General features: G+C 44.0%; 1 protein-coding gene across 1 annotated transcript in view; it reads left to right on the forward strand.

Annotated features, from left to right (window-relative positions):
• The window catches only part of MIA3 (MIA SH3 domain ER export factor 3), a 1,691,550-nt gene that overhangs the window by 1,437,263 nt on the left and 227,528 nt on the right, over window positions 1-26,759 (forward strand). Inside the window, exons 20-21 of the mRNA XM_044060179.1 lie at window positions 4,221-4,256; window positions 4,340-4,407. Of these exons, the coding sequence (XP_043916114.1) occupies window positions 4,221-4,256; window positions 4,340-4,407 (104 nt within the window). The remainder of the gene's footprint in view (window positions 1-4,220; window positions 4,257-4,339; window positions 4,408-26,759) is intronic.

Consider the following 26,759-nt stretch of genomic DNA (forward strand, 5'->3'; position numbering starts at 1 on the left):
AGCTACCAAGTGCACCTACAAGCTCAATTCCTGCCAGAAAAACTAAATTCACTGACAGACGACTTAAGCAGAAATCTCATGGATCCACACAAATGGAAACTGGAACCTAAAATATTCAAGCTGTTGAGGAACAAATGAAGAATTCCAGGCCTGTTTGCCTCCTCTCAGAACTACCAGTTGAACAAGTTCTGCACCAGAACTCCCCACAGTCAAGCTTGGAAAGTGGATGCCATGTCCTTTACCTGGGAAAGCCTCTTGGTTTATTGCTTCCCCACTCTGCCTCTCCTCTCGAAGGTTCTACTAAAGATCAAACAGGACAAGACTAGGGCAATACTCATTGCACCCAGACTGGCCACGCCAGCACTGGTGTACCCCCTTCTGCACAGTCTGACCGTGCTACAACCATGGCACCTGCCTCAGACCCCTTCCCTGCTGTCCCAGCAGGCGGGCCAGATTCTGCACCCTCTGCTTCAAACCCTGAACCTTGCAGCCTGGCTAATCCCCTGAGCTCACATCTGGCAACCCTCATTAAGCAGGTGCTGGATGTCATTCTTGAGGCAAGGAGGCCTAGTAAAATCCTATTCAGAAAAGTGGAAAAGATACTGTTCCTGGAGCCAGGCTCAGGGGATGGGCATAACAGTGCCCAGTTTACCTCATATTCTAGATTATTTAACAGAAATGCTCCACAAGGGCCTATCTTTCTTGTCCATTAAGATTCATGCCTCTGCCATTTCAGCACGTTATAACTCTTAACCACCCCTCTTCTCTATTCCCCTGCTAAAACAATTCCTTAGAGGGGCCAAAAATTTAAGACCCCCCAGAAGAGTTCCCACTCCAGTCTGGGACCTTAACTTATTATTGGAAAAACTCACTACCCCCCTCCCCCCCCCCCCACCCTTGAACCAGCTGCTACAGCAGAGTTGAAATTCCTGTCTTGGAAAACAGCCTTACTTCTAGCCATCACTTCAGCCAGAAGAGTGTCTGAATTGCAGGCCCTCATGGCAGTGGAATCCTTCATTATCTTCCATGCAGACAGGGTTTCCCTCAGGACTAATCCATCCTTTATGCCCAAGGTGATGTCTAGTGTGGCTCTAAACCAGTCCATTCATTTGCCTACTTTTTTCCCTAATCCTCAAAATAAAGGGGAAAGGATACTGCATTCTCTGGATGTGCACAGACAGCTTAGATTATTTTTGGACAGGACTAAGCGTCTCAGAAATTCTGACTGGCTGCTAGTTAGCTTTGCTGCAGGGGCAGAGGGAATGGCCATTTCAAAGCAAACCATTTCCAAATGGATAGCCCATTGCATTCATTTCTGCTACAAGCACCAATGGAAAACCTACTCCACAGGGGAAAAGGTCGCATTTCACCAGGGCCGCATCTACCTCCACGGCATTTCTCAGAGGAGTCCCTACCAGGGACATCCTGGAAGCTGCTACCTGGAGCTCTGTACATAATTTCACCAAGCATTACCACCTGCCTATCCTTTCTAAATCCAGAGCTGGATTTGCCACAGCAGTCTTACAGGACCTGATGGCTGGCCCTAATGCTCTTTAACTACCTCCATCCTTCTTTAGCTTTGGGAATCAAACCAAATGTGATGACTGCAACAGTGAAACATGAAGAACATATTACAGTTGTGTACACGTACCATAAATGTCGATGTTCGAGTGTATTCACTGTTGCAGTCCTGGTTACCCTCCCTCCAGCTCTGACTTCTGTTGGGTCTACCTTTCCTTCTTGTTTGGTATGTATTATATCATGTGTATTTGCTTTTTGCTGGGAGTGTACCATACCATATAATTGCTTCCTATTGTGGGGGTACCTGACATCTGGGGCAGGAAAAATTGATGTAATGGCATCAACTTGCATGTTTTATACTCCTGACGACCTGTCATGGAAGAGGCGACAGCATCTGATGCAGAAATCCGACGGCTCTGGTATTCAGGCCGGCTGAGGGCTACTTGCAGGCAGATAACCCAAATGTGATGACTGCAACAGTGAATACACTTGAACATCTACATTTATGGTAAGTGTACACAACTGTACTATATACACACACACACACACACACACATATATATATATATATATATATATATATATATATATATATATATATATATATATTGCTGTATCATTCATTACACTGGAGTCTGATTGTCATGAGTCTGTCGCTAATTATGATGGCATCCCTCACTATCTTCAGAAAACTCTTCTTCGTACCTGTCAATCTCTTAAAGCAAGAAATCTGGACAAAGCCAAAAATAATGGGGGGACCAAGGCCCAAAAACTAGGGACAGTTTTTAAATATTGCTCTTACAAACTTAAAGTTGCTAGAATAATGGATTTTGCATGAGCATGAATTTTCTCAAAAGTGTGAAGTTTGAAACTCAAATGTCTGTCATTATTTTCTGTCTGCATTTTTCAATGACGTGACAATGATTTGCCGGAAAACCAACATTTTATGAGGAAAAGACCAAAAAAATATGAAGCAGAAATCTGGACATTCTGTGAAAATCTGGACAGTTGAGAGGTATGCTCTCCCTCACCACAATTCCCACACCATTTCTAATTTGTCCTCCCCCTGAGTGATAGACTCTGGATTGCAAGCCATTGATGTTATGTCCTTCCACATTGTCTCTCCTGTTTACAGGATTGCATGCACACACACATACACAGACATATGCACATAGTTATATTTATTTTATATATGCATGATTACATGCATGCACATACACACACAGCAGAAAATATCATCATAGGGTTATAATACAGCAGTCAGGCTTTTTCATAAGGGGAAACTTCAATTCCCCCACTATTCTTCAGTTTTGTTTTCTGTAACCTTTTTCTGAAAAAACATGACATTCACAGGAGCTAGTTCAGTGATTACCTTTGGGTCAAATAACAACTTGACTAATAGTGGGTGCCATTCACAGACTACTGTTTTAACAGATTTAGGTACCTGATTCTTATATACAGTGTATGTTGTGATAACTTTGTGTGTACATTTGTATATGCTCTATGTATACTTGTATATGCCTGTATCTTTTGTTCCACTTTTCTCAACAGTAACAAAATGCATTATCTTCAGTCTCTTAAGTTGTACTACCATATCACAGAGGTATTCTTCCAGAATTTTCTTTGACAAATAATTTATTCAATTTAACATACTATTTTAACTATTAAAGAGTATTTCTTTACCCCTTAAATCAAATTTTCTGTGCATTACTTTATTTTATTTATGCCTGTACCACACCACAGTACAGCAACTATATATATTTAAAGTGGGAAGAAAACTCTGATATTCTGATTTATTTTAGTGTAACTGTGTATAACTGCAGTTGTACTTTTTAACTGCTTTCATGACAGATGTTATAGTTTCTTAGTTTGAATTCTTTTTGTCTTGAGGGTTTGTCTTGCACATATTTTCTTTTATAAACAAATAACAGAAGCTTAGCTTTCTTTTCACAGTGCTTCATCTGCACTAAACATTGCATCCTTTTAAACTGGAATCATCTAACTGAAAGTAGGGAGATGTAAATATTTGGAATACTTGTTTTATATGCTGTAGCTGTTAGATTATGATCACAAATATGTAATTTGATTTTCTTCTGTTTATGTCCCAGGCAACCCTGGTTTGATTAACACACTTGAGAGAGCTGGCAGGTGAGGATGGGCTTGCCTGTTATGGAGCAGAGGGTGGTGGAGCAGGGCACATTCAGCCACTGTCCTTCGGAGGAGAGGCAGCATTTTGGTCTGCATCTGGTGGTAGCCTTCTTTATCAAGTGTATGGGAGTGTGCATTCACAAGAGGGAGGGAGGAAGGGAGGTACTGTGGGTCCCTGGAATGATGCAAGTAAATCGATCCTCCTGACCAGGGGAGCGGAGTTTGCCATTCAGATGCCTTCACTGTCAGTGTGTTAGCAAGGACACACATAACCCTTATGGTTGCATGTATGATAGACTCTCTGGAAGGCTTTAACCATTGTGTATTGGGCTGATTCCCTAGTACTGTGGGACAAAGGGGCAGAGTCTGATTTGGAAGACTTGATGGTTAGCAAGCATGGTGGCAAAATGCAGCTAGGAAAAAATTGTTGAATATAAAAAGTATTCTTTATTTAGACTGTTATGTTTAAGTAATAGTAATGGTATTTTTAGTTATGTATAAAGGTACTGGTTTACATTTGTTCAAAATGTCTGATTTTATTTTATTTTTAGATTGCATCACATGAAAAGAAGGCTCATGATAACTGGGTGAGTTCAAAGTTTTTTTTTTTCTTTTCTGTTGTAGTAGGTAGCAATTTGTACACTTTCTAACCTGTTCACCTTTTTAACAGTTAACTGCCCGTTCTGCTGAAAGAGCTTTAGTGGAACAGAAGAGAGAAACTGCAAACCTAAGGCAAAAGTAAGAGTTCTATTCTGTTTAATGTTCACTTTCTATTAGTATGTGAATGACCCATGTACACCTTTGTTTGTCAGAAATCATACAGGGTAGAAATGTGTAGTGTCTTGTTTTTATTTATTTATTAACTGATTGTTATTTTTGTGTACAAGAAAATTCCAGCTGGCAGAGCCCATTTTCTTCAGAGACTGAGGGAAAGAAGCTCCACAGTTCGGTACATGTAGAACTTCAGTGTAGTCTACATTGCAGTAGTTTTGAAAATCTGAAGCTGTTGAATACATACAAACATCAATCGAAAATAGCAACAGTACCAAAAATAAAACACAGCACCACGGATTGCTTCAAAAACTCCACCAATAATTCCAGGAACCATCGAAAAACAAGAGTAGCAATACCATCGAAAAACACATACATACAAACATATTAATAGATTACATGCATGGCAACAGTCAACCTAACAGATATTACATGAGATGGGTACAATGCATGGAGAGTTGTAGAAACCATATTAAACCAGGCATAGTGTTAAATAGGAGCAGGGAGCTGTACTTTTGAGTACTTATTGAATGCATTTAGCAGTTTACACGCAGTGCAACATTTATCTTGGGGTTGGGACATCGTAGGAGCCAAATAGTAAACATTGTATTGTGGAGGGCATTATAAATGAACGCTAATGATAAATTTGTGCACATATGAATGAACACTAATGATATGATGTTATGTGATCCTATCTCGCCTACATTCTGACTGATGGGTTCGGAGCCGATCCTCGGCTCCGACTCGGCACGCTTATGCCAAAGAGCGAAGTCTCTTATTGGCTGAGCTTACTATATCCCAGGATGCACCACTACCAGTCCCCCAGATCTCGTTTGCCGCTAACAAGCAAAGACGTGGTCTCGAGCTGGCTGAGCTAAGTAGTGTTTTCTTCACTTACTTTCCTGTCAGGAATTTCCTAAAAATTCAACAAAAAGCTGTTTTAACAGCTATCTCGTGTTTTTGTGTATGAGTGGATATTTTCTGTTTTAATATTTGTGTGGTGATTGCGTTTTTCTGACTAGAGGTCCCCTTTGAGTTGAAGGGCCTTCCCCTGTCAGTCCGTTGTTGTTCAAGTCCGTTTATTTAGGGATTTTGGATCCCTTTAGTTATTTTTGTGACAGCCTTTGGTTCTCAAAAAAAAAAAAAAAAAAAACAGTTCTCAAAAAAGAAAAGGAAAGAGAATTGTTTCTGTGATATTTAGTGTGTTTGATTTAGCTAGTCACTAAATTGGTTGCCATAATGTCACAGGCTCCTAGGCCTTCAGGATTTAAAAAGTGCACTAAGTGCAGTTTCAAGATGTCAATAACAGATGACCATTCTCTCTGTGTGTACTGTTTGGGCGCCAAACATTTGCAGGAGTCCTGTAGCGTGTGCCACGCGTTTTCCTCGAGGGTCCTCCAAGAGAGGAAAAATAAACTTATTTTAAAAGGCCTTATTAAACCCTCATTTGAAGAGGCTTTAGCTTCCTCTCCTTCTCCTGCAAAGAAGAAAGGCGTCGGCTCCGACCAGCCCGTCGGAACCGACCGCCAAAAGACATAGGCAGGCTTCTCCTTCGGCTCCACGGACTTCGGAACCGAGGGCGGAACGGTCTGCCTCGATGCCTCCAGCCTCGACTCCTCTGGGTTCGGAGCCAACGGCTGGGGCCTCGAGAGGCGGGTCATCTTCATCGGCTCCACTGATCTTGGAGCCGATGAAGGTTGTCCGCTCAGACACTTCCTCCTCGGCGCCGAAGCCCTCTTCGGCACCGATGGAAATTGGTTTGGACACTCCGTCGGTGCCGATAATTATCGAGTCGATTCGGAGCCGGTCCCCTAGTCCCTTGGAGCCGTTGGAGAGGCCTACTCGGACCCGTTCGGTCTCTTCCAGGTCATCAAGGATGTCAGATTCGGACATAGACAGGGTACTCCAAAGACTTTTCCAGTCCCCAGTCTTTCAGAAATTTGTTTCGGCTCCGACCCAATTGGCTTTGGAGCCGATAGCCCATGCCATTGCCATTCCTCTTCCGACCGCTTCGGCTCCGTCGGAGCAGGTGCTGATGGAGCCAGTAGAGATCCTAGGGTCGGCTCCGACCCTTACTCCAACCCCGGCCTTCGGGTCCAAGTTTAGCACACGGACTTCTTCGGCCGGGCCCGGGGGTGACGTTTCGGGACCAATGCTGTCGGTTCCAAGCCTCCCTCTCGGTGCTTCGGCCGCGGGACTTCCGTCTGCTATCATGGCTCCGGAGACTGGACCCTTCCAGGATTCTGGGGGTCCGGCCTTCAGAGCTATGAGGAGTGCCTTGGCCAAATCTTCTTCGGCCATCTCTACGGCTTTACCGGCACCTTCCCTGGGCATGGAGACTGGGTCTTTGGTAGTTCCCCTGTCTCTAGGCAGCGGAGCCCCGGGGCCTGAGGTTACCCCCACTGGGGGTTCCCTCCTCCTGAGGGTCTTTCGGAGTTGTCTTCGGAGGAGCCCCCAAGGAAGAGATCGTGCAAGAGGAAGCACGTGGACTCCCCCGATGAGTCTCTTACATCAGACACTGATCTTGATGATGCGGAGGGGTCCCCAAAGTCGTCCTCGGATGATGTCTCATTTGCAGACATTCTAGAGACCCTCAAGCAACGAGGCGGCTGGAATTCCAAACCCCCCTCCGCTGATGAGTCGGTGTTCCTCAAGGCCTTCGGGGCTCAGCCCTCCGCCTCCTGGGTGTCTCCGCCCTTCGACGAGCTCCTGGATTTGGTTTTTCGGAGGGCGTGGGAACATCCAGATACTGTGGAACCAGTGCCTTCTCGCCCTAACAAATTTTTGTCTGCCCCACCCGAGAAGGAGTTCTTAATGAAAGGCGTGGCTGTAGATGCCATGGTGGTGGCATCTGCTACCCAGCAGGACGTGGCAGAGGCTTCAACGTCCGTTCATCCTCCTAATAAGGAGTCTAGGAGCATGGACCGGTACGGGAAGCGCACCCTGACTTCAGCGGCCTTTACTCTGAGGTCCCTGAATTATTTGGCACATTTCACCAGACTACAGAGGGATCTGGTCAAGGAGCTCTCAGACTCCCTCTCAGGTAACCTACCTGAGCAGCTAGCCCAGTCGGTTAGCTCTCAGTTGGCTATCCTTACCTCGATTTCTAACTCGTCCATGAGGCTCATTTCATATGCGGCCGAAGGGGCGGGCAGAGCGGCAGGCACAGGCGTGGCTCTACGAAGACAAGCCTGGCTCCGTTTGTGTCATTTCGCGGAGGCCTTCAAGTCTTCCTTTGCCGACGCTCCCTTTGATGGGTCCTCTTTGTTTGGACCCAAGGTAAAAGACACTCTTACCCGCTGTGAGCAGGAGGGAAAGACTTTATCTGCCGTAGGAGCATGATTTTCCACTCCCTTTCAGCCTTATCCCAAGGCTAAAAGAGGAGGGAAGATGTGGTTCCACAAATCACAGAAATTCTTTCCTCAACAGCAGGAAGATTCCCCTTCCAGAGGCAGAGGACGGGGAAATTTTTCTGGGAGACGCCGTCCCAGAGGCGGCAGAGGCCCCCGCAACACTGGAGACCGCGAGTCCTTTCGTGGCTCTTCAGCCTCCCACACTCCATGAGGGATTGCCCGGCTGTGCTGCTCCGGAGCCAGTCGGGTGCCGTAGTGCCAAGCACCTAAAAGCCTGGGAGTCTATTACTCAGGACAGATGGGTGCTTCGGATTATTGCCGGAGGTTACACCATTCCCTTTACACGCTCACCCCCACCGTCCAAAAAATCCCGGACCCACCACCCAGTCAAAGGGAAATTGCAGCCGTAGAAGCTTCAAAGCTGCTAGAAAAAGGAGTCATCCAACCGGTCCCCACAGACCAGGTCGGATCCGGAAATTACTCAAGGTTCTTTTAGTGCCAAAAGACAGGGGACCTGAGACCCATTTTGGATCTCAGCAAACTAAACCAGTCCGTCATGAAGTCCAAATTCAATGGTCACTTTACAATCCATTCTCCCATTGTTGGAGAAAGATGTTTGGATGTGCTCCATAGATCTCAAGGACGCCTATTATCACATACCGATACATCAGGCGTCCAGGAGGTATCTGCGCTTCAGCCTGGGAGACAGTCAATTCCAATTTTGTGCACTGCCCTTTGGTCTCACCACAGCCCCCAGGGTGTTCACCAAGTGTTTGGCAGTAGTGACTGCTCACCTGAGGAGTCTCGGATTCCAAGTGTTTCCCTATCTGGACGACTGGCTCCTGACTGCCACCACCAGGCATCTACTACTAGAGAACCTACAAGCCACCATCTCCTGGGTGTTTCCCTGGGAATTACATTCAACTGGTCAAAGTCTGTCTTGCTGCCTTCTCAGCGCATAAGATTCATAGGAGCAGAGATAGACTCAAAATTAATGCGGATCTTCCTTCCTACCGAAAGGATACAAACATTACAAAATCAGGTCCGAGCCCTGCTTCTAAGATCCAAAGCCCCAGCCAGGATGGTCCTGCAACTTTTAGGTTCAATGTCTGCCACAGTTCTCCTAGTTCCTCTGGCAAGGTTGCACATGAGGATTCTCCAGTGGCTATTATCGACACAATGGTCTTTTCAAGATCTCCCCCTCAATCATCACATACTGATTACAGAAACGTGCAAACGGGACCTCCGCTGGTGGCTTCTGCCATCCAATCTGAATCAGGGAAGACCCTTTGTTATACTCCCTCCGGTAGCCACCTTGACTACGGATGCCTCCCAGACGGGTTGGGGGGGCATTGTCTGGGCAGGTCAGTTCAAGGTTCTTGGCTTCCCAACGAAACATCTCTCCATATCAATGTGTTGGAAATGAGGGCTGTGCTTCTGTCCTTACAAGCCCTCCACAAGTTTCTCCCTCAAGGCATTATCGCCATCCACACAGACAACATGTCGGTGGTCTGGTATCTAAACAAACAAGGAGGGACCAGATCTTACCCCCTTTGCAGAGAGGCCATGAGGGTGTGGGAATGGGCAGTGGCTACCAAGAGCTTCCTGGTAGCGACCCACATTCCAGGCAAATCCAATGTATTGGCAGACAGACTGAGCAGGACTATTCTCTCTCCTCACGAGTGGTCTTTGAACGAAACAGTAGCAGCTCAGATTTTCAAAAGATGGGGGATTCCGTGCTGCGACCTGTTTGCAACACCACGAAACACGAAATGCAAAAGGTTCTTTTCCTTGACCCCGCGTCAAGGGGAGACAACTACGGATGCTCTAGTCCAACCTTGGCCAACAGGACTGCTTTATGCTTTTCCTCCGATTCCACTCCTCCCCAAAGTCATCCAGAAAGCTTCCCAATTGGGGTCCACAATGATTCTAATTGCTCCGTACTGGCCTCGTCAGGTATGGTTCCCCTACCTACAGAAATATACTCTGGACGGTCCTTGGTTCTTGGACCTAATTCCGGACCTTCTGGTTCATCAGTCGGGACAACAGCACCAGTCCCTTCACACTTTGAAATTAACAGCTTGGCTCCTCCACTTCCGACTATAGTCAGAAATCACACCTAGGACCCGGAAGTTATTCACATTTTATCTTCAGCCCACAAACCCACCACTAAGAAGTTGTATCACAGTAAGTGGAAGAGGTTTGCTATCTGGGCTCAACTCAGAGGATTAGACCCTATTACTGCCCGATACCAGAGGTCTTGAAATTTTTAACATCCTTGTTTAATCAAGGATCTTCAGTCTCTACTATTAAAGTCCAACTAGCAGCTATCTCCAAATTTCACGATTCCACAGACCCACCGTTGATGAGCAGCAGATTATGTAAAACTTTCATGAAAGGTGCTGTGCTTTTAAGACCCCAGTTTTTCATCCTGCGCCTCCGTGGGATCTTGATTTGGTACTTCGTGCCTTAACATCTTCCCCTTTGAACCGGCTGCTACATGTGAGTTGAAATATCTGTCTTGGAAAACTGCCTTCTTAATTGCAATTACCTCTGCAAGAAGAGTTTCAGAACTTCAAGCCCTATCTATCAAACCACCGTACTTGATTTTTCACAAGGATTGAGTATCACTTAGACCTAATCCATCTTTTGTCCCAAAAGTTTGCTCTAATCTCTGTCTCCAACAATCTTTAGAGCTACCAGTTTTCTTTCCAAAATTTTCAAACAAAGCGGAATACACCTTCCATACATTGGATGTTCACAGGCAATTGCGCTTCTATCTAGATAGGACGCAGCAAATTCGGAAAACAGATCAATTGTTTGTGTCCTTTTCAGATAATAAACTGGGTAAAACCATCACTAAAGCTACTATTGCCAAATGGATCAGAGATTGCATAACTCAAGCTTATTCCTCTTCAAATAAGCAACTTACAACATCTGTCAAAGCTCACTCTACTAGAGCTATGGCTACCTCTATTGCATTCCATTCCAAGCTCGCTATTTCTGAAATTTGTGCTGCGGCTACTTGGTCCAACCCGCACACTTTCATTTCCCACTATAAATTGGATGTGGCATCTAAAGGACGAGCATCATTTGGTTCCACGGTACTCAGGAGTGTTTTCCAGTGAGCCACCCAGGATTTAGGTGCTAGGGACGCTGTCCCATCAGTCAGAATGTAGGCGAGATAGGATCACATAACATCTTTTAGTTATGTACTCACCATAACTTCAGATGTTTGGGATCCATCTCACCTACATTCCTAATACCCACCCTCCTTCCCCCTGCCTTGGAGATCAGAAGAGATTGAATGGTTTGGGTTCTACTGTTTTTTATCTTGTATCATCTGTCAATGTTATATAAGCAGTGCATGCGTGTGTGCATGTATGCGGACAAACTAGATCTGGGGACTGGTAGTGGTGCATCCTGGGATATAGTAAGCTCAGCCAATAAGAGACTTCGCTCTTTGGCATAAGCGTGCCGAGTCGGAGCCGAGGATTGGCTCCGAACCCATCAGTCAGAATGTAGGTGAGATGGATCCCAAACATCTGAAGTTATGGTGAGTGCATAACTAAAAGTTTGGGCACATGGGTAAATTTAAGTTGGAATATTCATGAATTCCAGAAGAGGTAAAAAAAAAAAATGTGTAATGGGAAAAGCTGAAGTTGTAGTATGGGGGTGTTAATTATATTCTTAATAAGAGAAGGATGGCAGTTACAGTACCAGTTAATAGGAGGTGATTCCTCAGAATAGTCTAAATAAAAGTGTATTAGCAATGGTCGTAAGAGGGAAGGGGAGAGGTTATTCCATTATTCCATGATTTTTTAAGCTTGATTGGAAAGGTATGAGTCTCTGTGATGGTTATTAAGAGTACAGTAGTTTGGTAAATAATTTATTAGAAAGTCAAGGGAAGTGGTGAGGGTGCTGCCTTTTTTCTGGTAGTATAGTATTACTTGGGTGGCAGCCACTATTATGTCACATTATTTGTTTCCATGCTCAGGCTCAGTTTGATTTAATTGAATTAAGTGGTGGGTATTAGTTGGATGTCTTGAAGTGAACAGTAATGTGCAGTTTTGAGTTAAGCATTTAAGGAGGTGCAGAGGTTGGTTACATGCGATAAACAGTGGAATAGGGTGGGTAAAAGAGTATGTAGTCTAGCCTTTGATTTTAGACATCTTTTTAATGTAATACACTGAGCCTTCTGGATTTTCATTTGTCTGTAATGATCAGTCTACTGTGATGGCTTCAACTAGACACCTACATGCTTGAAGTTCTACAATAGTGTGTTATTGACATCTGTCCAGAGTTGTAATGGTTAAGTTGAAGGCCAGGGTAAAACTTCATTAGTTTATTTTTGGTGTTTAATTTAGGCTTAAGTCCTTTGTCCTTTTATGTAAAGAATGAAAGGCATATCGGGGTTCAGTTTTATTTTGACTGACTGACTTAGAATAACAATCTAGAGTGTGCTGTCATCAGCATATTGTATAATGCTGTCCAGCATACTTTGAGTATATTAGTTGCAACAGAGGTCCCAGGACAGAGTTTTGGGGAGCAATAGATGTAACATAAGATATGGTCAGACCATTTCAGTGATGATATATGGTAGGCAAGTCAGCTGATAAACCATTTAAGGGTTGGTGAGACAATGATAACAGTGTGGATAGTTCATGGATTAGGAGATTATAATTAACCATGTCAGAAGCTTTAGATACGTCTAGGAGAATTGCAGCATTATAGCATTTGTCATGGAGTTGTTTAGAAGTGTGTTTTCTTTGCTGTGGCTAGGTTTGAATCCTTGTGAGTATGAGAAGAGGTGGTTGTGGACATGGTTTAGTAACTGGTGCGGATACCTTTTTAAATAACTTGATGGAGAGAAGGACTGAATTTGTCCTGTACTGTCCTAGTTCTCTTTATGGCTTCCTTTAAGTGGTATTAATGTGGCAGATTTCCAGGTGTTGGAGACAGAGCAGTCTTTGATCAGGCAATTTTATTAATATTTGGACAGGGTATGCTTATGCTATGGCATTAGCAGCAAGTTTGAGAAAGTGGCCAACTCCATTATGTAGGGGAATATAGCCATGACTGCAGCTCAGGTGACCCAAGTTCAGTTATTGGCCCCAACACTTGATGGGGCCGGTAGGGGGAAGGGAGGAGTGATGCAGCACTGCTCTCTTACATTGGTGGGGGGGGGGGTAGCTTTTCCTAGGGTGCACATCCTCATGGTACTGTATTCTCTAGAGACTGTAAAGCACTCAAGCACTGGCTACAGAGGGGCAGGACGGTGTAATCTTGATGGATTGCTTCACTAGCAAAAGTTAATGTATGTGCCCTTGATAGAAACAAACTTCATGCTCATTGGTTGTTCATAAATTTTCATTAAGCCCTGGTGGGAATAAACTACCCAATTTAATAATCCACTTATTTTCTTTTGTATTTAATATTGAGTGCCACCCAGCTTTATTTGTTCTATTCCCCACAATCCTGTCTGTAATAATGAATCTACAACTTGCATTTTTGTGTGCCATTAAGTGTTTATACAAAGCATTACTTGGTTTCTTGGTCCTAATGTCTGCAATGTTCAGATATGTGTAATCTCAAGGGTCTGGAAGTTTGTCCTATATAAAAGGCTGAGCAGGTGCATGTCGCAAGATAAATTATGACCTCAGGTTCTATGCCAATTGTGGAATTGACTGGGTCTGCTAGCCTTAGTATTTTCCTGATTTGGATCTACCCTTTTTGAGGCCGTGCAGGTACTGTACTTGCAAGGGTTGTTCTGTAACTGTGCCCATTACAAGCCAAATGTTAGAGCTTGTTATTTTATGTGCACAGTGGAGTTGGGGCTTAAGGAAAAAAAACCTTGGTGTGATGGCATCCTCTCCCAGGTGCTTCAGTCCTCTGCCTGGGGGGGATGAATGGGCTGTGTTGGCTGTTGCCCAAGGACAAACAAGTGGGCCAGTTGTGTGATGGAAGGGAGGCTTGATACAGGGGTGATAAATGCAGGAAAAGGTTTGAGAATTTTGGAGCTAGGTTCTGTAATGCACTAGAATACTTGTGTTTTTTTTTTGTTTTCTTCCACCAGATCTGACGCAGTGGCTGTACTACCTGTGACCATTCTACCCATTTGACCCCCCTCCTCCCATAGCTAAGCCTCCCCTGGCTTCGGTGGTAGTTCCCTAGCCATTCATTCACAGTCTGGGCAGGCCTGATCAACCTGTTTGTTCCTGAGTGAGGAGAGAATCAAGCTCTAGAGAGTGGGACAAATGCCAGGCCCTGGTCAAATGCCCCTTCCCACCAAACCTCCACCACCACCTTGTCTCAGATAGCCTGCTTGACTTACAGTGCTTGCCTTAGTCGTTGGAGGAGACATGCATGATTACCCACTCATCTTTCTACTGACTTAGTAGCACTTGCAGTGTGAGCAGCATAAGCCAGCATGGCCTGATCAGTGTGTGATTCTCTGCTGTTTCCCCAGCAGGTGTCGTCAGGGCAATGGTCCTGACTGCCTCCCTTCTCTCCAGGATGGGCATGTTTGTGCTGACGACTGAATGTCATCCTCCATTCACTTGGTCCTTCAGGCACCCATGACTCTAATTGAACATTGGTCCCCTCCCTAATAGTTAGGACTTTATCTCTTTACTCCATTGAGTCAGGGGCCAGTAATTATTTTTTGAGTTTTTGACATTTTGTAGATGGTAGCTATTGGTGCGTCATTTAGAAGTAAGCTGCTTGGTTGATTGGAGGATGAAGCTGACTGGAGATTGCTTGTGGGACATTTAAAGAATAGAGACTGTTTCTATAAGGCTAAAACAATGGTTGCAAAATGTTTAAGCCATTTTTAAAGGGGTATCCTTTAAGAAGGCTTTTGGATCAGATTTTTTTTTCCTTGGCATAGTTAATGGCGTAATAGAATTTTTCTGTTTTATGAATGGGCCTGTGGTGCATGGCTTTTTTGTTAATAAACTAAAATGTAATTTCGATACTTTATTTTTACTGGTATGAAAGGTACAGATTTTCAGAAATTATATCAAAATCAGCATATCACAGCAGTGCAGAGGTTACCTTTCATACAGCTGTTAGTTCTGTTAACTGGACAAGTACAAGAAAGGTGCTATTTGGCTTAAATGAGTAAAGCCCCAGGCCTTTTTTTTTTTTTTTTACAAACCTTTGGGTCTCTCTAGTTGAGTGATATGCTTAGTAAAGTGCATTACAAAGGAAGTGTACTGAATGATGGGTCTAATCAGTGCATAGTACAAGGAGGTGAGGACTTCTTTACATCTGGAACGTATACCTTTAACTATGAGATGTGCAAGATAAAAGGATTTCCTAGCCACTGTTGCAACATGGTATTCAAACATAAAGGAGCTGTCCACCCATGAACCTAGGTCTCTTACAACATTTTCATTTTGAAGTGGTATTTTATGTGTGTTGTAAGTAGGTGCTAGGGGTTGCTTGCCAAATGCTACAGTGTTGCACTTTTTGGTGTGGAGCTCGAGTCTAATTTTAGCACACTGGCTAATGGCAAGTTTTTAGTGTGTATGTATGTCTGAAGGGGACTTGACAACAACTCTTGGCTTACAATCATCTGAGAAATGTATTGACCAGAAATCCTCATTTGAAAATTTGAGATTAGAAAAGTAGATACCCAACAGCAGAGGTTCCAGAGCTGATGCTTGTGGGATTCCACTGGTCACCTTCATGTTGTCAGAGGATTCTTTCTCCACTTTCACAGTGCAAGTCTTATCTCTGAACCAGTTGGCTATCCACCTTACCACATATGGGTCAAATCAGATTTCTTTCAGTTTATTATGTTTACATATGGTGTGGTATCTAATGCATTTGCAAGGTCAAGGTTTGTGTTGTGGACAGCTTGTCCAAATCTAACAGTCTGCGTAACCCTCTCAAAGAATTTTACAAGGTTCATTAGACAGGATATACCCTTGAAAAGCCAGACTGTTGGGGTTGAGTCTGTTAAGTTTTTTGATGTCATAGTTAATTATGTCCATAATGATACAATGTTCTTCGTGTTTCACTGTTCCAGTCATCGCATTTGGGTTATCTGCATGCAGGTAGCCCTCAGCCGGCCTGATTACCAGAGTCTTTGGATTTCTGCATTGGATGCTGTCGCTTCTTCCATGACGTCAGGTCGTTAGGGGTATAAAACATGCAGCCGACGCCATTACATCAGTCTTTCTTGCCGTGCGGTGCCCGAAGCAGAAACAGTTTGTGAGTGCTGGTCAGCAGACTCCTGAAATTTTTGATGTTAAGTTGTCCAATCTTGCCTTCGTTCTTGCTGGATGGGTTCGGAGCCAATCCTCTGCTCCGACTCGGCCACTTTCTATAGCTCGAGAGCTCTTTACTGGCTTGAGGCTTACCTCTTATCCCATAATACCCAGCGTCAGCTACCCAGATCTAGTTTGCCACTTTAGCTGTGAGGTTGCGTCAGTACTGGCTCAGGCTTAATATAACTTTCTTCTCTGGTTAAAGTTAAATAATTTACTTGAAAAGTTATTATTTTTTTCCCTTATCTTGTTTTTTGTTGTGTTTTTGTGCTGTGTTGGCTGTCGCCCCTTAGTCGCTAGGCCTTCTGTGGTTCCCTGAACTCATTTAAGTTAGAGAGTCCCCCCCCCCCTTAAGGACAGACATTTAAGTTAGAGGCTCTCCTGTAAGGTTTTTATCACTATAATGTTTTATTATTGTAGTGTCTTTTTGTGGTACTTTCTTCCTTTTTTCTCAAAATGTCCAAGGAAGTTAAAACCTCAGAGTTTAAAAAGTGTGACTCATGCTGTCCGAAGATGTCTCTGACAGATGGGCACACTAGTTGTGTGTACTGCTTGGGGGCTCTGCACCTGCAGGACTCTTGCTCTATTTGTCATGCCTTTAGTCCAAGGGTCCTGCAGGAGCGGAAAAACAAGTTAATCTTCTGTGGATTGTTGAAACAGGATTCTTCGGCTAAAGCATCTCAGCTAGTGAAATCTTTGAAGTCAGTCAAGCCGTTGGCTCGATGTTTGGAACCGACCTGTGAGCTTGACAGACCAAGTGTGTCGGTGCTGTCTAGCACAGACAAGGCTACTCCTCCGTCGGCTCCAACTGTTACATCGGAGCCACAAATGAGCTAGGTCTCCTTCATTGGAGCCACTTTGCTCGGTGCCACAATCACCCTTAATTCAGAGCACAGCCAGTCATCACTCATCTTCCCACTCCTCTTGATCTTCAAGGTTATTGGCTCAGGATGTGGAGAGAGAGGTCAGTAGGTTGCTGAAGTCACAGGCCCTTGCAGAATTGCTTTTGAGCCCGCCTCAACGGGCCTCAGCTCCATCCACTTCGATATCGATTCCTCCTCTGACTATGCTTAGTTTGGAGCCGGAGTCCATGGACGTTCCGATAGTGGTTCCTTTGGCTCCGATGAAATCCTCTTCGGCTCCGATGTTGGTTTCGATGAAATCCTCTTCGGCTCCAATGTTGGCTCCAATTACCTCAGTTCTTCCTTCCATCGAGGTATCTGGGCGCCGAAGCTCTCTTGTCGGCTCCGAGGGGGGAAGTGGTATCGGACCCATGTCCGACCCCGCTCTTCCTCTTGGAGCATCGGCTCGGTTGAGCTTGGAGCTGTCGCCCTTGGTGCCGAGTGGGATTCCTCTCTCTTTGGAGCTGGAGCCCTCTTTGTATCAAGACCATGACGCTTTCAAGGTCATGCGGAGAGTGCTGTCCCCACAGACGGCCTCTCTATCGGTCCCATCGGCTCCATCCCCTTCGGTGTCTGTGCCAACCTCTGCTCCTCCTTCAGCCCCAAAGCGTAGGGAACCCATGCCCCAGGACACCCCACTGGGTGAACCCTCTTCTTCCGAAACCTCCCCAGAGCATTTTGAGCAGTCTTCCCAGAAGAAAAAGTGCAAGAGGAAGCACAAAGACTCCCCTGAGTCTGTCACCTCAAGATACAGACCTGGATGAATCGGAGGGGTCCCCAAGGTCCCCCTCCAAAGATTTTTCCTTTTCGGACATCCTCGAGATTCTTAGGCAGAGGTGTAGCTGGACTTCCCTAGCCCCCTCCGAGGATGAGTCTGTATACCTGGACGCATTTGGTTCCTGACCTTCCACCTCCTGGGTGTCTCTGCCTTTTGATCCACTCATGTCCGTAGTGTCTCAAAAGGCTTGGTCAGCTCCAGATTCCATGGAACCTGTCCCGAGGAGACCTAATAAATTTATCACAGCTGCCCAAGACAAACAATTCCTGACTAAAGGTATCCCAGTTGATGCCATGCTGGTAGCAGCAACCACAAAGAGAGAGTTAGCTGAAACCTCATCTGTCCATCCACCGAATAAAGAGTCTTGTACGATGGACAGATATGGGAAGCAAATGTTTTCATCAGCGACCTTCTCCCTTAGGTCCCTGAACTATCTTTCCCATTTTACTAGACTTCAGAGGGATCTCCTAAAAGAGATTGGAGATACCCTACAAGATCACACAGCTGAGGAAGCTTCAGCCAAGGTAGCTACCCAGCTGGCGACTTTAAATTCAGTAGTCCACTCCTCCATGAGGCTTATTTCATACACAGCCGATGGAGCAAGCAGAGCTGCAGGAACAGGAGTGGCTCTTAGGAGACATTCTTGGCTGCGGCTGTGTCAGTTTGCAGAACCTTTCAGAGCGTCCTTCACCAATACCCCCTATGATGGCTCCTTTCTCTTTGGGCCTCAGGTGAAGGACATGCTTACAAGGTGCCAGCAGGAAGGCAAGATGCTGTCTGATGTGGGAGTCCATTTTTCCACTCCTACCAGACCATACCCAAAGGGTCAGAAGGGTGGAAAGATGTGGTTTCGAAAATCCCAGGGACCCCTGCCTGACGCACGTGGTGATTTTACCCCAAAGGCAGAGGGGGAAACAACAATGGCAGACACCGCCCTCATGGCAGAGGGGGTCCACAAAATCAGGGTGACAGAGATACGTTCTCTTCCAAATCCTATCAACATCCCCGAAGGGATGCCCGACTGCTCAACTCTGGATGCAGTTGGGGGAAGGCTTCCATTGTACCCAGTCACCTGGCAAAATATTACAAAAGACAAATGGGTACTATCCATTATATCCGGAGGTTACAAAATTCCCTTCCATCAACCCGCTCTTGTTTCACAAAAATCCATCCCAGATGTTCCACCCAATCTATGGAATCAGGCAGTCACAGAAGTTTCAAGACTGCTAGAAAAAAGAGCCATCCAGGAAGTCCCCCACATACCAAGTAGGATCCGGAACTTACTCAAGATTCTTTTTAGTGCCCAAAAAGACAGGGGACTGGAGACCAATTCTGGATCTCATCAGATTAAACAAATCTATACAAAAAGAAAAGTTCCCAATGGTAACACTGCAGTCCATTCTCTCCTTTCTGGATCAGGACAATTGGATATGCTCCATAGATCTTCAGGACACCTACTATCATATAAAAATGGACAGACGGTCCAGGAGATTTCTGTACTTCCGGCTAGGGGTCAGTCATTACCAATTCAGACCTCTACCCTTTGGTCTAACCACAGCCCCCAGGGTGTTAACCAAATGCATGGCAGTAGTTACGGCTCACCTGAGACATCTAGGATTCCAGGTGTTTCCTTATCTAGACGACTGGCTCCTCACTGCTACCACCAGGCAACAACTTAAGAGACACGAGATTACACCATCACATCCTGTGCTCAACTAGGCATCACAATAAACTTCGAAAAATCTGCCTTGTTGCCCTGTCAATCTATTACATACATAAGAGCAGAGCTAGACACAAGAAAAATGATTGTAAAATTGCCTCAGGAAAGAGTTTCCATTATTTGACAACAGGTGTCACTTCTCCTAAGAAGCAAAATAATTCAAGTCAAATATGTCCTTCAAGCTCTAGGGTCCATGGCAGCAGCCATTCTTCTAGTTCCCTTAGCACGCTTTCACATGAGAGAATCCTTCAGTGGCTTTTTTTCACACAGTGGTCCTTCCAGGAATTACCCATGTCTCACATGATGCTAATTACGGAATCTTGCAAAAGCCACCTTTCCTGGTGGATGGTCTCCCCACTAGTGACTCAGGGCAGACCTTTCATGGTGTCCCATCCGGTTGCCACAGTAACCACGGACGCTTCCCTGATATGGTGGGCATTATCTAGGGAAGATGGTCTAAGGCAAGTGGCAACCTCACAAGTACCACTTGCACATCAATGTCCTGGACATGAGAGCGGTGCTCCTAGCATTGCAAGCTCTTCAAGACTCTCTCTCCCTGCCGGGACTATTGCAATATAGACGGACAACATGTCAGTGGTTTGGTACATCAACAAACAGGGCAGAACCAGGTCTTACCCCTTGTGCCAAGAGGCCCTCAGACTATGGCAATGGGCGATTTCCTCTCAACGTTTTCTGACAGCAACACATATCCGTGGGAAATGCAACTAATAGCAGACAGGCTCAGCAGGCCTAGCCTCATGCCGCACGAGTGGTTTCTGAAACAGGAAATTGTGGATCTTATTTTCCACAAATGGGGCCAGCCTTGCTGCGATCTTTTTGCCTCTCCCCTCAACAACAAATGCAGCAGCTACTCCTCCTGTGTTCCTCCTCCAGGTCAGACACCCAGGGACGCTCTAGTCCATGATTGGCCTCAGGGACTCCTTTATGCATTTCCCCCTTCCCCTAATTCCAAAAGTCATTCAGAAAGCAAAATTGTTGTGTTGCAAGATGATCCTCATTGCCCCCTGTTGGCCTCAACAGATTTTGTTTCCATTCCTTCACCCCTACCTTCTAGCGCAGCCTTGGGTTCTGGACCCAGTGCTGGACCTCTTGATTCATCAGTCAGGCGGGTTACACCAATCCCTCCAATCTCTCAAGCTCACAGCTTGGTTACTCCACTTCCAATCTTAGCCAGGCTCCCCAATATCTCCCCAGCAGTGATGATGTTATTATTTCCTCCCATAAGATAACTACAAGGAAAGTTTATGCTAGCAAATGGAAAAGATTCATTTACTGGGCAGAATCCAGGAATTTAGATCCTTTTACAGCTCCAGTACATGAAATTTTGGATTTCGTAGCAGAACTGTTTCAATCTGGTGTAGCTGCTATTACCATTAGAGTACAACTAGCTGCCATTTCAAATTTTCACATCGGAGTTTTTAACTCAAGCATAATATCTCTCAAACTCTGTAAGGCCTTCATGAGAGGCACATCTCTACTCAGACCCCCAATGAGAGAGCCTCTTCCACCTTGGGATCTCAATTTGGTTCTGGCCTCCTTCATACTGCCACCCTTTGAACCAGCAGCATCACATTCTTTGAAATTTCTCTCTTGGAAAACACTCTTCCTAGTTGCTATTACTTCTGCCAGAAGTGTTTCAGAACTCCATGCCCTATGTGTTCACCCTCCATACCTGTTTTTTCACAAAGACATAGTTTCTGTGAGACTCAACCCATCTTTTCTACCTAAAGTTTGTTCAGAATACAATTTGAATCAGTCCATTGAACTTCCTGTCTTTTTCCCTAATCATTCCAACAAGGCAGAATACAGATTACACCAATTGGATTTGCATAGACAACGAAGTTTCTATCTCCATAGAACTAAAGAGCTGAGAAAATCAGATCAGTTGTTTCATTTGCTAACAGCAAACAAGGCCTTCCAGTTTCTAAAGTAACCTTATCAAAATGGTTATCAGACACCGTTTCCTATACTTACCATTTGCGACAAAAAAATCTTCCAGCAAGACCCAAAGGTCATCCAACCAGGTCATTAGCTACTTCGGTAGCTTTTAAATCTAGATTGCCCATAGATTCAATTTGTGCAGCAGCTACTTGGGCAGATCCTCATACATTTATTTTTTATTACAAAGTAGATGTGGTCTCCCGGGGCAGGGCTTCCTTTGGTTCCACGGTTCTGAAGAGTCTGTTCCAATGAGCCACCCGGGATTGAGGTGCTACTGACGCTGTCCCATCCAGCAAGAATGAAGGCGAGATTGGACAACTTAACATAAAGAAGTTTTGTACCTACCATAATGTTCCATGTTAGTTGTCCTTCATCTCGCCTTCCTTCTTGCATCCCTCCCTCCTTCCCCCTTCCTCGAGGATTGAGAGGAGTTTTTCAATGGTTTCACTGGCTAACTTGTTTTGTTCTTAGTTGCTTCCCAAGCAAACCATGACAATTTACTGTATATCCAGGTTTAATAATAATGGATTATCTTCTATGATCATGTCTAGTGTGAGCTATCTCAAATGAGATCTGGGCAGCTGACGCTGGGCATTCTGGGATAAGGGGTAGCCTCGGGACAGTAAAGAGCTCTCGAGCTATAGAACGTGGCTGTGTCGGAGCCAAGGATCGGCTCTGAACCCATCCAGCAAGAAGGAAGGGCGAGATGAAGGTCAACTAACATGGAACGTTATGGTAGATACATAACTTCTTTTTTTCGGGTTTCAGACATGAAGTCTCCAAAAAGATAAGTACCCCGTTGGGGATCCTTTTTTCTTGCTCTAACCGATGGCAGAAAATATTAACAATTATCTTGCCTGTGGAAAGCAAATACCTCATAGAGATTTTCTTTCTTACTGCGTCACCTGTTTAGGCCCAGACCACGATGTCCCTCGCTGTCGGTTTTGTGCTTTGTTCAACGCCCAAACTATTCGTTGTCAGGCTATTTTTAAAACTAAATACTTTCGTTCTCAATCTCCGTACTCTGAAATAGCTTCGTTAAGCCATCCGACTACCGATCATCTGCAAAAACGTAAGGATAAAGACAGAGACAGACTGCATAGGTCCAAAACTAATGGCGACACTTCGGTTAAGCTAGTCGCCAGTCTGCCGGTACTTAGGCGCTTTTGCAGCCCCTGATACTCGATACAGATTTGCAAGCCCCTACTGAGACCCATTCTGAGTCCAGTATGCCGTGAGATGCTTCTTCGACTATGGAACCTGTGGATGTCTCTATCTTGGATGGGTCCGGAGCCACTGTGCAGGCACCGGCTTCTGAGGGTGTATTCAGGCCTACCGATTTTCATATTAAACCAAGGACTTCGTTTCATGCTAAGAATACCAAATTCCTCAGACCTAAAACTCGCACTACGCCTAGAAAACCGACAACCAAAACGCATTCTCAGGCCCATATGCCTCCTCAAAAACAAATTATTAGAATGGCTGAAGACCTTTTTACCTTAATTACGGGAAGCCAGCCTTCCCCCTCTAAGAGACCTAGAACTGATTTTCTTTCTGATTCTTCTGACCAGGAATCTGATATCTCTGTTCCTTCTGACTACCAGGATTTACCCTTATCTACTTATGATGATTCTGATGCAGAGGGATTCCATTCCCTCTGCTTCCCATCCAGAAGATTTTTATTTTGGTGAAACCTTGCACAGGGACGTCGGGAGGCATATGCACTTTACTGATTTCAGTACAACTTATTTAGAAGAGGGGGTAGCTTTTTAACTAAAAAAAAACAGCGTTGACTCTTTAAGGATGCTTGCTGGCTGTTGTGGTGAAGGTGAACGGGAGCTCACGTCATGTCCGGCTGGCTGCGAGCAGGAAATTAACTTTAGCTTGAATGGAGCAATCATGGCTCCTTTAAGGAGGCTGGGTGTTATGGTGAAGACGAACGGGAGCTCACATCATGTCCGGTTGGCTGCGAGCGGGAAATTAGCTTGAATGGAGCAATCGTTAACAGATAGGAGTGTGAGCGGGAAAAGGATCAGGAAAGTATGGAGCAATCAGGTAAGGAGAGTATGTGTGAAACAGATCGGGCTTGAATGGAGCAATCGTTAACAGATAGGAGTGCGAGCGGGAAATGGATCAGAAAAGTATGGAGCAATCAGGTGAAGAGATGATAAGATAAGGAGAGTATGTGTGAAACAGATCGGGAAATTATGGAGGTGTGTGTGCATGTTTGTGCCCCCACATAATACAACAGGTGTTTAGGCTCAAACCCTGTACCTTTGCTTCAGGGTAAGAAGAGCTTAAAGTCCCTAACCACCACCATTTCTGAACTTTGTTCAGATTTTTATTTTTAACAGTTGTGAGCTATGGTGAGAACTGAAGTTGTATTCCCCAGTTGTGGTGAGAAGTGAGAACTGAAGTTGTATTCCCTCATTATTATTTTTGTTGTTTGTCCAGGTTTTTTGTGGTAAGGTGTGAAGTGAGAACTGAATTTGTATTCCCTCATTATTGCCTTTGTTTGTCCAGGTTTTTTGTGCTAAGGTGTGAAGTGAGAACTGAATTTGTATTCCCTCATTATTGCCTTTGTTTGTCGAGGTTTTTTGTGTTAAGAGGTTGAGAGCTATCTAAAAGCCATTAAGTTTCAGTCTTCATATTTTTTAAACTGCTGATTTAGCATAGTGGTATGTTGCACTGACTGTAGTGCATATGGTTCTGGGTTCAAGACATGCATGGTGGTAACACAGCATTTTATTCTAGCAACTTTCCAAAATTATACAAGCAATGTTTAAACTGTGTCCCTGTTTTTGGGCTTTTGTCCCCCCCCCCCAAAAAAAAATAAATGTTGGCTTTTGTCAGATTTCTTGTGCTGCAAAGTTTAGAGATACAGCTGAGTGTCATTTTACAAGCAGCTGAGAGCTGCATGGGAACTAAAGTTTAGTGCTGCTTATGCTGAGTCCGCGTATATTGTTAATAGCACAACAGGTAGTGTACTTGCTTTTGATGCAGAAGGCTGTGGGTTCTTCTCCCACAGTAGGTAGTTGCATTGCTGATGCTGTACTGTGTTGTAAAGGGGGGTGGATGCTGTAGTCCTTTTTGGCGAAGATATCTAGTAGTAACTATGAACCTGTTATCAGTTTGCCATCCATTCCCTATTGCAATATTACTAGTGTATCACTTTTTTAATGCAACATAGGCAATTTATTCCTCGAGGGCAACAGGCACTTTATTTGTAGATAAAACAATGAAATATAAAGTTGTTTGCTAGCAGCAACCTCTTCATTAGTTACAGATTTCTTTAATGTGGAATTGTGTAGATGGCTTTTACTAGTTCAGAGATTGTGCATATTTACTGATACTGGTGGACTGTAGAAGTTTGAGTAGACTTTTATGATGAAAATGCTCTGAATTGGGCTGTTTTGTCATTATTGGTGCATGCATTTAGTTTCATTGTTTACTGGAAAAATGTTCAAAACAAATTTAAAATGCTCTCTAACAACTATACTGTATTGTACAAGAAATATAATTTAATACAATCAGGAAGGTGTATCAAAGAGCACATGCCTATGATTTGAAAACAGCACAAAGTTAATATTTATCTGCCACTGGCAAAATGTATTTTCTTTGAATGTGGGTTTCAATGAATGTGAGTTTCAAGGGCAGAGAAGTGTTAATGCTAAGTCTTGTTTCATTGTGAGACTGCATTGCTTTGTTTAGCAGATATTTATTGGTGTTCGTGCTGTAAAATGCAAAATATAACTTTTCTGGCAAATCATTTAGGAATGAAGTCAGTAAATAATGACAGACATTAAGTTTCAGACGTCATAACCTTCAGAAAAATGCATGCTAAAGCAAGACCTGTTATTCTATCAACTGTCTTAAGTTTATACAAGATCAGTTTTTAGTACTGTTTGTATGTTCCCCCAATATATTTGGCCTTGTCCAGATTTCCTGCATTAAGAGGTTGAGAGGTACATGCAAATAAATCGCTTTATAGAATTAGGAATATCCAAACCTCTCAACTGTCCCCAATTTTGGCTCAAAATGTTGCTCCCCCCTAATAATCCCTCCGCAAAATAGCAATTTTGGAAGAAAACGTGGAGGCTTTACAATTATAGATAACTAATGATCAGAGTTATACATTATATTTATTTCAGAAATGTATGTAGATTCTCTAATTTTGTCAGCTGCTCAAGTTAACAGTGCTCATATTAAAATGGTGTCCCTTCTTTGACAGGTTCCCAGCTGTATTGTCTGGCAATTTTATATTTTTGCATCACATTTTTGGTCCGCTTCTCATAAAATTGTAGTTTTCTGGCAAATTAGTGGCAAATCATTAAAGACTGAAGTTAGAAAATAATGGCAGACATTTGAGTTTCAGATTTCATACCTTTCAGAAAATTCGTACTAATGCAAGACCTACTACTATTCTGTTATCTTTCTAAATTTATAAGGGAAATATTTTTAAAAAAAATGTTGTTATTTTTGGGCCTTTGCCTCAGTTTTATTTATGGGTTTGTTGCTGTAAGAGGTTGAGAGGTATGTGTGTGTGTGTGTGTGTGTGTGTGTGTGGTAGGTAGCATACCTCTCAACTTTTCAAATTTTGCAGAATGTCCAGATTTTTGCCCGATATTTTTTGTCTGTTCCTCATAAATTTTGTGATTTTCTGGAAAATCACTGAAGGCTGAAGTTGCTAAATAATGACACATTTGAGTTTCAGACTTCATGTCCTTTAGAAAAATTCATACTAGCACAAATCCGGTTATTCTAGTAACTTTCTCATACTAGCACAAATCCTGTTATTCTAGCAACTTTCTAAGTTCACAAGAGCAGTATTTAATATCTGTCCCTGTTTATTTTAGGCTTTGTCCATGTTTCTTGCACTAAGAGGTATGTGGGGTGTGTGTGTGAATGAAACACCCTAGTTAGGGATAGCAGGTGGTTAATAATTTACTCAAGCTCAAAACCTGTACCTTAGTTAAAGAAAACAAAAGCATGAATCCTCTACCCCAACTACCATGCTGCATTTTTCAAAGAACTGACTTTCAGGTTCATTTTCAATTCAGGGAACCGAGTTTGAGTGAATCTATATTATATTACTGAAGAGGCATTACAGCGAATGCGTCTTCATTGATACTAAAAGAGCGAACCGTGAATTACGAGAATGGCCGTGGCTTGGCTGGGGAGGGGGGTAGCAGTTTGAGAGCTGTGAGTACAAATTTGAAAATCCTAGCTACACCCCTGACCTTGCATACCCTTAGGGAGCATTTCCTCTGGGAAAGCCAGGACTATTCTCAGTCCAAATAGTGACTTAGGGAATTTTTAAACCTGCCT

Source organism: Protopterus annectens, chromosome 1.part2 (assembly GCF_019279795.1).
Source record: "Protopterus annectens isolate FY-2018-M chromosome 1.part2, PAN1.0, whole genome shotgun sequence".
Lineage (NCBI taxonomy): Eukaryota > Metazoa > Chordata > Ceratodontiformes > Protopteridae > Protopterus > Protopterus annectens.